Raw genomic sequence first — 13,551 nt, forward strand, 5'->3', positions numbered from 1 at the left:
CTAATTGGGTGTACATTATGAGATTTATAAGAGTTTGCTCTACACTATTGTGTTTAAACGTAACTTATGATATTTTATCCTTAAAAAATGGACCCCCCCGGAAAGAACCCCCCCTTTGTGGGAGCCTGTTCAGGATAGGGGCTTGTTACCCAAGATATTCTTATTCCTCATGAAATTCTGATCTAGAAAAACCATATGGGATAAGTTTACGCTCCAAGTGACACCTAGCTCATCTACAGCCTGGTCTACAGCTTGAAAAATGCATTAAAATGGTACAAACAAGCCTAGCATTGGTTCAGTAGTTCTTAAGATAGCTCTTGATATTTTGAGAAAAAATTTCAAAACTTGAATTTTTTCTGTTGAAGCGCATGGCTAGCACGCAGAGCATTAATTCACCCTACCATCAAACCAAGCTAGCTGCTTAGCCATTTATTGCTCTGATAAAATCAATTAAGTATTCAGCATGGAAATTGCTTGGAAATTGTTTCTTAATTACAGCCATCAGTTGCGTTTGTCTAAAATTCTATTTCCGTAACCATATCATCATCTCACCGGTCGTCTCAACAATTCTGACGACGGAAGACGCCGTATTGTGCTTTTGTACTCATCGACAGGGTTGCCAAACTGGTCATTTGGTAGCCCAATCGGGTGACTTTTAAAGTTTTCATCAACGAATTTTGATCTTTTCCGTCCCATAGAAACCAATGTTAAGACAAAATTTGGGAGACTTATCAAAAATGGCCCTCGTAGTTTGCTGTCTCATAGTTACGAAAAAAATTGGCTGACTTTTTAGCGATTTGGCTGAAATTTTTTTTGGCAAGTCTGCTCATTGAGTGCGGTCAGCTGGTATGGCAGCTGTAATTTAAATAACATGCTATGGTTAGGATAATGTGTAATTGGAATTTTATTGTATAAAATAGACCATAATTATAGGCATTGTGCTTGTTTACTATTCAGTTGCTGTGCGGTTTTAAGTTTCCTGTACCAAAATGTTGACTATAAATAGTATAATTCACATTCCATAGTGAGGTGGCTTATGATCAAGACAGGATTGATCTTGGAAGTGCACCTATTGAGGATTTTTGTGTTCAATTTAATGAATGTCATACACCGTGGATTCAATTCTAAAAAAAAAAAAAAATCAGCCCACCACCCCCACATAATGAGTGAATATCTTTCTATTGTCAAATTGGCTGTACAAGTTTTGTTCCTTGGTAAAGTAGCGTGAAAGTTGATTCGAGTTTATCGTCCCCGCCAAGCGTCACTTTTTGGACACCAAAACACCCGCGTCAAATTGTCAAAAATGCCAAAATAATTCATTATTTTCAAAGTATCAGTGTTTTCACCAGTTTTAGCAATTGGAAACATATATTTTTGTTTGTAAAACATATAAATTTATAACTTGGAACCAAAACCAGGCTCTTTTCTAACTTTTCTAGTCCCTACTCACATAAAAACATGTTTATAAATAACATGTATGAGCGTGGCTTTAAATCAACACGCACTTTAGGTCAATAATGAAATCTGATGAAATAATGAAAAATGAAAAAGTCACCTCACCAACCTGGGAAAAAAAGGGATGATAAACTCGGAATTGACTTCCATGGGCCTAAAGGCATGCAAATTATTTATTCAACGCATCATTAATAGTTTGAATCCGGTTTAGAACTGAGAGATATTTAAGGTTCCCAGTCTCCGACACATATGTGACATGATCAAGGGGAATGGGTCACATGTCGACCCTTGTCGAAAATGAGTTTTACATAGGTTCCTAAAGAGGACATTTAGAGCTTTCAGAAACTGAAAACCCAATGTTGATATGTCTTTCCTTTGTGAAGTTACGTCAATTTATTAATCGCCGAAAACAAAGTAAAACTAAAGAATTTGAACACTTTCTTTGCCAATATCTCAAAATGAATATTAGCGACATGCGACTCATTTCCCTTGATCGTATCACATATATGGAGTTACCTTGTCATCTATTGCATTGTTAAGATGTGTATTGGTTCCATCTGTGTGGAAGAGATGGGTGTGGTGATTAATGCGATTGATGGTAGTGTTAGATATTTAATGTAAAGATTAAACATATCGAAGGGTTGTTGTAAGAATGTGCCATCTGCAATAGCTGCCAGGTGTCATATTCCTATGATATATTTCCTATATATAATGCAGGAATTATAGAATGTCTATAGGGCAGCCATTGCAGATAGGTCTCTTTTACGCTAACTCCATGATGTGAGCATATTAGACTGGTTGATTGGAATTAACATTAGGTGTGATTAGCATGCATTGGATGTACAGTGAGAAATGTGCATAGATTTTTAGCTTGTGATCACAGTGGCTAAAACATCCTATAAAACCATTTATCAGCAAACAGGGACTTCTAGCTAAGAAGCACACACCCTAATTGACATTTTATAAGATAAACCATCACAGCCGGGTCAACTCCTCAAGTGTTGTGTGTACAGGAATCCGGGACACTCGGCTACCAATGTCAGGAGAATTTCTTGCTAGTTCAAATTTTTCCGAAGAGTGAACCGGCTGTCACAATAGAGTCAAGTGCCAGTCTATTCATATTGAGCCAATTTGACTACGCATCAGGGCATTGAAGGAGTGCGTTTATATGGACAGTGTGTGTGACTGAATTTTAGTCAGGCTTGGACAAAATTTGAAATGACATGCAAGCAACATCTGTGGATTATAAGCTGGAAGTTAAGATGATTGGCATTATTTGAAAATGATTTGAAAAGTGAATTTGAGGAGATGAACTGAGACGTATGATGAGCTAACATTTAAAAAGGATGTCATTATTCAGTATAAGGAAATTGTGCTATCGGAGGGAAATATACCAGATTGCTAATAATGAGGATTATGGACTGACGAATTGATATCGAATTATGATTATAAGCAAAAGAGTTGGCTACATTTGAATTGCTGTTGAAATCAAAAGGGATATGCTATACTGGACTGAAGAATTGATATTAAATTATTATCATAAGCAGGAGATTTAGCTATATTTGTTTTGACATTGGAATCTAACAGGATATAAACCATGCTTCATAAATTTTAGTGAATATGGATGGAATTTAATTTGCATAATTATGTGACATGACACGCAAGCAGTTAGTGGTGTAAGGTTGAATGCACTGGACTGTCGTCACACAGTAATGACCGCTGGCCGTAGAACAACTAATTAACAAGGTGCTAGATATATAGTTTTGACGGAATAAGCTGACATAAAAACCTTCCTAAAATTGTTCCAGCTCTAATGACATGTTTACTCTCATAGCCGAGGATCAATGACTCTAGCTGCGACAGAGACAATTAGCGTATCTCCTCGCATTCATGCATGCGTGCAGAATAAAACATATTCTTCCAAGTGTGATGCCTACACTGTGGACCACAATGGCCTCATCCCAATTGCATAGTTCAATAACCTCAAGTAAATACTCATAGTGTAAAATTTGACCTCAAGTTGCAGAGTATGAGTTTTTGTACCAGGTCATTCAATGAATGTACAAATGTATTGGGGTTAAAGAACTGTGCTGTGATAGATGAACATGTTGTGAATCCTAGTGCTAGTACACCCAGCCAAAAGCATCTCATTACTGGTGCTATCATAGATCAATAACCCATATAGCGCAAAATATCAACCTCAAGTTGTGGTGTATGAGTTTTTGTACCCAACATCATCAAAGGTCATTTTGTTAGCATACAAGTATATTGGGGTTAAAGGACTTTGTATTGATAGGTGAGCATATTGGTAATTATGAATTGGATCAACTTTGTGCATGTGTCATTAAAGCTTCAGACATCATGATGGATGGTAGTGGTGTATAGGTGACAGAATATCATGGCTCATAGTCGATTGCGTTATGCAGCGCCAGCTGATCTTGGCACCATAACCTATTCATGACTCTAACTTTGTTCCAACGTCGTCGACATGAGATACTTGAGAGCTCCAATACCTGTTGAGTTATGCGTCGTCTGTATCCCCATGGGAACGACGCCAACTTGTGGATGATTCTCAGTCGAGTTTTGCCGCTCGGTTTGACTTTTACGTACTTGTTATAACCTGCTGTATAGGGATGGCATGGCATTATACTTATAGGAAAGTCCAAGCATTGTCTGGGTGCTAATTTTGTTTTGTTTAACTCCCCACTGGCTAAGAGCTTAATGGATATAGCGTATACTTTATCTTGATGATTAGTTATTTTGATGGTGATGCTTCGTCTCGGCACATCGTGAGTGAGGATATGGCGGGTAGCGCTAGGGTTGTGCGCTTTACTGGCAACCATCACGAGTGGCCATTCTACTATGCTAAAACTAACATGGTACGTATGTAATACTAGTGACGATGTTCTGTGTTATATGTGTAAAATTACTAGTGGCAATGTTGTACTGTGTAGAAACATTGATCCTAAAGAATCCATGGTTATGGTGCAGTGTAAAGTTACTGAATTTCTATAAACATAAGTCCAAAGGATCTATGCTTTAATGCTTTTCAGAAAGTGTTACGTTCTGTTCAGATACTTCTGAGATCAGGTGACACTGTTTCATATGGTAAAATGAGCTATTCCATTTAAAATCTATACTACTCCTGTGGATGATTTTGGAAATATCTTCCACAGAAGGAGTAGGAATTTCAAATGGAATGAGCACATTAAACAGCCTCATTTGAATTTTATACACCCTCTACGAAAGATTCAGCCTAATTCTTCCAAAGAGGAAGGGTGAGTTTCAAAGGGAGTTCCTGATTGTGTTCATTCCAATTGAAATTCATGCTCCCCCCGTGGAAGATATTTCCAAAATTTTCCACAGGTGTTGTGTGGATTTTAAATTAAATTAATGCTGCAACTTTTTTTACTAGAAATTTAAAAGGCTTAGGCAACAAAAAACACACACCCTGTTTTATGGGCCCGACCGACCCAGAGTTTGCATTTGGGAGAATCTTATTTTTTTAAATTTCCATGTTATGTATGAAAAGCACAAGAGATAAAGTAATTTAAACATTTAAACCTAAAATTCACTCCTTTAAAAGGGCATTTTGTGATCCACAGCATCATCCCCCACTTTTCTTTTAAAATTGTTTATACCACTGGAAATCTCTGGCTCCAAAACGTTTATGTCCAAAATATTTCTTGCAAATTATTTCGTTTGGGAAAAATATAGCGAAATTTGACTTGTGCCCACCCACTCCTACCCCAGAAAAGTTGCAGAGGACAACCAAGCAATATTTTGTTGGCCTGTGGTTATCTAAGACCTATTTCTATTCATGTATGAGTGTGTCAGGAAGTATATTACATATTTGTTTCTGCCTGGTTATTAACCCCAGCCTGGATAGATCTGCATGTATACTGCATTTGACAAATCCCTACGTTATTTCATATACTTGTCAAAAACTGTTGAATTTTACATTTTCATGACTATTAATGCATTTATGTAACAAAAGCATACATATGAGTACATGCATACATAATAATGGTGTGACATTTTTCGGCACTTTTACTTCTTAACTGGAGACAGTTTTGTGAATTCTATGAATTTTGCAGTGGGAATTTGAGTGCAAGGTTATACAATGGGCGAATTCACATGGGCGGCTGAATCCGCATTAAAACGCATTAATGGGATGCGTTTCAATTTTGGTGGAAAATGGGCTCTTGCCCTTTTTCTTTTTCTTTGCCTTCCCCATTTTCTCTTTCATTTTTTGTCAGAGGGGCACTTTTCTCTTTCATTTCTTGTTTGGCTCTGCTCCCTTGTTCCCCCGCCGCGCTGGCTACGCTACTGCCATGCCCTACGTGCACTGTATCATACTTACAAGAAACATGTTCATGGCGAGATCAGTGCTGTGTAGACACTTTCTGTTATGGATGCGCAATTGCGCATCCCAGGAGAACGCATTGAAACGTTTGAATGTGATTCGAGTTCTCAATGTGGAGTAACAGGTGAGCGAAAATTCTCAAAAATTGACAAAATTGAGAAAAATGAAAAGTACATTACATTATTTTTCATGGGCATATTTGAAGTATCTGCGAAAAATGTATTCAAATGAGTACAAACTTAGCTAGTATTAGTTCAGTGGTTCTTGAGATTCAATTGAGTAAAACATGCCTTGGTTCAGCGGTTCTTGAAATAGCAGATCTGAAATGGGGAATTTATGTATGTTAATAATTTGACTTTTACAAGGAGTTTCTATTATGCAAAACAATAAATTATTCATATTTGAATGCTCATAGGATTGGTGACAGGAACGTGACATTAGAATTTGGAAATATCAAAAATTGACAAAACTGTTCGAAAGAATATAATCTTACATTTTCATGTGTGTATTTGAATATCTATGAAAAGTGCATTCGAATGAGTACAAACAAGCTTAGTATTGGTTTAGTGGTTTTTGAGATAGGTTTTTTGTTTTATATTTCTTTTATTCGAGTTTTACGGGAAGCAATAAATTATTCATGTTGCAATAGTTAAGGTGACAGGGACGTGACAACAGAATGTGACAAAACACTACAAGCCAAATAATGATCTTTTATCTCCTATAATAATATGCCTAATGAAAGTATCTCTTATTGAACTCGCCAAGTTCAATAACCTCTATCACTATGGACCACAATGGCCTCATCCCAATGCCATAGTCCAATAACCTCAATTAAACACACATAGTGCAAAATTTGATATCAAGGTGCAGAGTATGAATATTTGTACCCAAAGTTTCAAAGGTCATTCAAGGAATGTATAAATGTATTGGGATTAAAGAACTGTGCATTAATAGATGAGAATGTTTTGGATCCTGTATTCAACAAGCATAGCTCAAAAGTTGACCTCAAGTTATGGAGGAATTTTTATATCCACCAAACTCCAGAGGTCATTCTATGCATGTAGAAGCCTATTGGGGTTACTGAATTGTGTACTGACAGATGATCGTATTTGAGGCCCTTGTGAAAGGAAATGGGGTAAGATGGCTTATGAGCATTATAGTACGAGTCAAATTAACCTCAATTCTCAATGTATGATTCATTGATCTGTAACATACTAGTGCAATTTTACAGTTTGACCCTTTTTGGTTGGGGATGAGCTTTGATACACAATCTCACAAGCTTTTCAATGGCTATTACTAGGGTTAAAGAACTGTGCCTGTGGAGATTGTGTTGTAAATTAGAATTTCTTCTCTCAGCATGGTTTAGTAACCTACACTATTTAATTATTGGTAGAATTTTCATAATTATTGGTAGAATTTTCATCAAACTAAAGTTTGTTCGGCTTATAATTGGCGAAAATTATTCGGTTACTGTTACTGCACCTGTCAATCAAGTCCAAAATCTAAACTATGCATGCAACTTACCTGAACTGCTGTGCCAACTTCGTGCACACCATTTTATATCAATACACAATGTTATGAGTCTTATTTTTTTCGCCAATTATATGCCGAATAAACTTTAGTCTTTGTTATCTCATACACCCTTTCCAAAATCATGTTCCATTCATCTTTCTGTAAAAAAACTAAAGTCTGTTCTATAAGTTGGTAACATGACCTTTGCCCCATTCGTATAAGAATCATGCATTTTCATGTAGGACCAACTTACTGGACAGACTATAATGAGTACTTTACAATGATATGAACCAAAATAGTCTCATGTCTAGTGGCACAGTTCATTGACCTTCATAGCTTAAAATTTGACCTCAAGTTGTGGAGTATGAGTTTGTACCCAACACATTGATCAGGTCATTCTAATTTATATGAATGTACACACATGCAAGAACTTGGCATGTGGGCATGTTTGAGATTTGTGTGATAGAAATTAAATCAAAAATCTAATTAAGTATCTTGTCATCAAGTGTTAAATTATCTCAGCACTTGCAGTCCATTGCTTCTGGTTGAATCTCAGATGATTCTTTCATGGGTGAGTTTATATTTTAATATCTAATTTGGTAATTTGTCATCGCTAAATTATTTCAACACTTGGCCATGCTGTTAGTTTAATTAGGGATGGTTCATTTATGGGTCTATATATATTTTGTTAATGTTATGGTCAAAGTCCTTATGTTATAGTCGGTCTCTAATATATGTGTAGTTATACTTTGATCAGCTCGAAATATCAGCTTTTATCACTACGCCAAAAAGTAGACCCACGTTGAGAGTGATATTGTTGATCTTTCTGGTCTATATTTTGCATCTTAAAGAAAGTAGACAAAGAACAAGACTTCAATTAATGATTTGTAATACTTCTGGTTGGATGTCACAAGACAATTGTCCAAATAAAATATATTGATATTAATCCGCCATGTTATATGGCCCGCCGATTACGAGCTGTATCAAACTCTGGAATTATTTTCTGTGTTTTCCAGTTTTAAAAAACTGCAACACATTTTAGACAATTTAAAATTAAAACAAAGCCTCAAATAAAGCTAAACATTAGTCTATTCCAGTTAAAATCCATACACCCCCTATGGAAGACATGACCTTAATCTCCCACACAGGGGTGTAATTTTACAAATGTAGTCACCCATTCAGGTGACTCCATTTGAAGTTCACACTCCCTGTCTGGATGATTAAGACCACATCTTATATTCATAGGAAGCATGGGGTGTATGGATTTCAACTGGAATAGCCAAGTTAAGTGGCATCAATACAGGATTGGAAATCACCGTGAAAAAGTGGAAAAGTAGCGTCGGTTAAAGCCGAAATGCATACGATAAAATTGACTATATATACTGGGCCTTATACTTCTTATGTACAATTATTGGGACCCCATTATTTTCTGTCCTTGTTTTATTTTATTAAATAAGTGTCATGCTATGACCTTGACCTTGTGCCATTCGTTTGACAAAGATCAAGATATTTCAGGCAAACCAAATTTTGCCATTTAGTACTAAAATAGAAGATTGCTGACATATATGCCAATATAAAGTACAATAATATAGCAATTAAAATGTGCAAAATCACGCAATCAGTTAGTAGAACTGACCTTCATCATTATTGCTCAATGTAAGTGACATGTGTCAATAGTGTACTATTTTAACAAGAGTCATAATTATGATATTTAGAGAATAGGTATTGGTTTTAGCCCTGGAGTGCATCTATCGTCTCATATAACACGGGCGACATCATTATTTTAAGTAAAACAACGAGGCGAAGCAGAGCTGTTTTACGCCAAAAATAACGATGTCGCCTGTGTTATATGAGATGATAGATGCACGACAGGGGCTAAAAACAATTCCTTTATTCTCATTCTTATACGTTTCAATTCAAATAGAAATATCATAAGTATTACAAATTTTAATCAAATTAAAATTATAAGGAACTACCTAGGGTTTAAAATCGATCTGTCCCGTTGTTGCTATGCGCCTCCAATTGGTTCAAATAGCGAGCACGCTTATCGCGTTGATGCACACACGCTGACCTGTGTGATATTGTGTCATATCACACAGGTAAGAACCAATGAGATTGCAGGAACGTTCTCAAGTGTTTAAGAATGCTCTATATTGTAGTCAGTATTTGAATTAAGTAGTTGACCCTTTGCTTGAGGCAACCAAAATGAGATAGAGAAAATAACATGGTGGAGAACCAAAAGTATACACTACTCAAAATCAGACCTATTTATTAAACAGCATTAAATCCATATTCAAACTTTTCCTGCAGACAGCAATTTTGTTTGTTGTTTGCATTAGACAGCATTTTATCGATGCTATCATCGGTAGATAGCATTTTGACAATGGCTATCATCAGTAGATAGCAATTATTAATGTCTCTGACAATGCTGCCATCAGTAGATAGCAATTTAACATTGCTGTCATCAGTAGATGGAATTTTATCATTTATTTTTATTGCTGTCAGCAGTAGAGAGCATTTTATTACTGCTATCATCAGTTGATAGCAAGTATTAATGCTTCTCTGATAATGCTGTCATCAATAGATAGCAAGTTTACATTGCTGTCAGCAGTAGATGGCATTTGGTCAATGCTATCATCAGTAGATAGCAAGTAACAATACTGCTGTCAGCAGTAGATAGCATTTCGTCAATGCTATGATCAGTAGATACCAAATCAATGCTGCTGACAATGCTGTCATCAGTAGATAGCAATTTAACTTTGCTGTTAGGATTAGATAGGATTTTATCCATGCTATTGTCAGTAGATTGCAAGTTGCAATGGTTTTGACAATGCTGTCATCAGTAGTTAGAAATTAAACATTACTGTCAGCAGTAGATAGCATTTGATCAATGCTATCATCAGTAGATAGCAAGTAACAATGCTGCTGTCGTCAATAGATATCAATTTAACATTGCTGCCAGCAGTAGATAGCACTTTATCAATGCTATCTTCAGTAGATAGCAAGTATCAATGCTGCTAACAATGCTGTCATCAGTAGATATTAATTTAATATTGCTGTCAGCAGTAGATAGCATTTTATCAATGCTATCATCAGTGGAGCAAGTAACAATGTTGCTGTCATCAATAGATAGCAATTTAACTTTGCTGTCAGCAGCTGATAGCACTTTATCAATGCTATTATCAGTAGATAGCAAGTATAAATGCTTCTGACAATGCTGTCATCAGTAGATAGCAATTTAACTTCGCTGTTAGCATTAGATAGCATTTTATCCATGCTATCGTCAGTAGATTGAAAGTTACAATGGTTTTGGCAATGCTGTCATCAGTAGATAGCAATTTAGTATTGCTGTCAGCAGTAGATAGCATTTGATCAATGCTATCAGCAGTAGATTGCAAGTAACAGAGATTTTGACAATGCTATCATCAGTAGATAGCAATTTAACTTTGCTGTCATCACTAAATACCAAACTATAAATTTGTTTTGTGTTCATGTTGTTAATTACCATTTAATTTCAATAAAAGATAAACAACAAAATATGAACAGCGTTCCAGAACTGGACCAGGCATCTAAATTACCATTTCATGTCTGCGCATAATTCTTGTTTTGCATAATACGCGACAGTTTGACTGTTAGCTTTGCATCTTTGATGCACTCATAATTGATAGCAGTGCAATGTAACTAATTATTGATTTCTACACATGATTAACTACAATGCACATTTGCATTTCATTGTGTCAACACATAAATTGATTCCCAAACATTCCAATGCAATACTGCCTTGTCAAGTAGAAAGGAAGTATGAGTAATTATAAAATATATCAGATGCTGTCTTTTTGTACAAATTTGCATTTTATTATTATAAAAGATTTCATTGGAACAAAACCAAAATTGAACTCACTATAGCCGACTTAGACTGTTCATTCGCCGGATCATGCGGTCCAGCAAAATCATGTCATCAATTGGGACAATGCTAAAATTCTTTGTAAGGAGGATGACGCCAACACAAGAAGAATCAAAGAATCCATTTGGATCAGGAGATAGGTCCTAATGTCATGAACAGAGATGAGGGGGGCCACTTCCTAGCTTAGTCACATGTATGATCCTCTCCTGGCTGATAAAACACCCTCTTCAGTCGGGATACATCCAACAGGAAATAAGGATCTACAACCATCATTCTGATGATGCCTACCGACCATGATAGGCGAAACCATCAATAGTGAGTTCAACTTTGGTTTTGTTCCAATGAAATTTTTATAATGTTTATCAACAAACCTGATGAATTTATTTAGTGATATTTCCATTTTGCTTGACAATTTAATCAAGTGAATTTGTACTCATTTGAATATTTCGTCCTTCACATCTGATGAATTCATCAGGTATGACTGATCATCTGATTCAATTTCCCGGCAAATTGGTTTCCGGTACCTCTTACACTTTTCCAGTCTTTAAAAGCAGATCGTAAACGTTGCTTAGTATATTGTTATCAACAAACCTAATGAATCTATTCAACAATACTTTCTTTTTGCTTGGGATGCAGATGTTTTTGAATCACTTAAAGTAAAAAGGCAGTAACTGACCTTGGTCTGGGCCGGACATTGAAATTGAAAATGAAATTAGAAGAGAGCAGGCGACATCACTTGTCCAGCAGATGAATCTACATTATATGCACAATTTCAGAGGAAACGGATCATGCTTTTTGATTTGATGGCCATTTATCTATATGTGATGTAGTCCTATGGAAGGCATGCCCATAAGGGTGCTAAAACTTTTTGTTAATTGAATGGCAATATAATTTTGTTTAAATTGGTCTTTCAAATTGTCCTGAAAATTTCACAGTATGCAGTATGAAGATGTAGAATCGTAAACAAATAAGTGTTGTTTGAATTCTCTTGCTAAAAAAATCCAAGTCCTATACAGGATAAACAAGCAAGATAAAGTACTTAAAGTCATATTATAACATTTGCTGAGGAAGATGCCCTCACTGAATTTTTAAAATTCCTTTTTACACAATTAAATTGTACTTTATTAAACCAATATACCCTGCAAAAATCAAGACTCTAGGTGCTGTAGTTTTCTCAAAATCCGAGATTTTGAATAAAACGCCGGAACCGGCGCTTTATTATTACGATGGAATTATTAGTCGAACGCATACACGATGTTCATAACACACAGTACGCATACGGCGGTGATATACACAACAAAGGGTCGTACCACAACATGACCGAAGGAGTGGTACATATTGGCAACATGTGCGCTGGTAGTAAATTCCAATTTTCTTTGCTTTGCCGTAGTTTTTCGGCTCAAAACTAAAAGGGGATATATCTGACAGTAAAAGCTAACATTTTATGGCAAAGAAAAGCTAATCTATTTTGTTTGAAAATGTTATAATATGGCTTTAATTAAAAAATGTTCATAGAGGAATACATTTATGATTGAATATAATGACTGCGGCATAGTCTATGGGATGATAGGCAAAATGTAGCTTATTATTATGTGGACAAGAATGCATGTTAATTGAAATAAAAATTAAATTAACCATTGATTTTGTCTTAGTGGTAGAATAATATTAATAGTACTGATAGAATATCAATATACATCAAATGCACATTGTTATTGGCAATAAAGAGTGTTATTAATGAATGTTCAGTCATTCATGTTCAATTTACGGTTTGGGACCGTAAATGAAATTGACAAATTGATGCATTGTTATGGGAGAGATGAATAACTCTTAACTGTGTAAATTGCCATTGGCATACTATAGGAAATGAACAATGTAGTTAGAGTCACATGGTAGCTGTGACCAGCATGTTTTAAAAGTAAATAAACGACTGATAAAGAAGACTAAAAAATGTTACTGCCAAATTCTTTCCACATGGTTAAAAAGAAATCGCCGAAAATCTCAGCATTTTGGGGAGAAAAAAGAATATAAGTCAATAAATAAATAAATAGAAAGATAAAAAATAACCCTTTTTATGTATGTCAATTTAAATTAGATTAATTCTTGGCATATTTCTATCCATTCTCATACATTTTGAAAACTATAATTAAACCAAAATGCAGCAAGAGTATATATGGATCTGTGAATTCCGATGAGTTTGTGAATTCACAGTGCCCCTGAATAACCCTACTAGATTATAAGCCTGCAGTGACCACAGGTTTGAGCAGTTCTGGGAGTATATAACATGTTTGAAAGGCTCTAAAATCAGTCACTGGGA

General features: G+C 35.6%; 1 protein-coding gene across 1 annotated transcript in view; it reads left to right on the forward strand.

The window, feature by feature from the left end:
* The first annotated feature begins 3,834 nt into the window (after positions 1–3,834).
* Positions 3,835–13,551, forward strand: part of LOC140139000 (uncharacterized) — a 110,107-nt gene continuing 100,390 nt past the window's right edge. Inside the window, 1 exon segment of the mRNA XM_072160781.1 lies at positions 3,835–4,334. Within this exon segment, the coding sequence (XP_072016882.1) occupies positions 4,203–4,334 (132 nt within the window). The 5' untranslated portion in view covers positions 3,835–4,202.

Source organism: Amphiura filiformis, chromosome 18, assembly GCF_039555335.1.
Source record: "Amphiura filiformis chromosome 18, Afil_fr2py, whole genome shotgun sequence".
NCBI classification, from domain to species: domain Eukaryota; kingdom Metazoa; phylum Echinodermata; class Ophiuroidea; order Amphilepidida; family Amphiuridae; genus Amphiura; species Amphiura filiformis.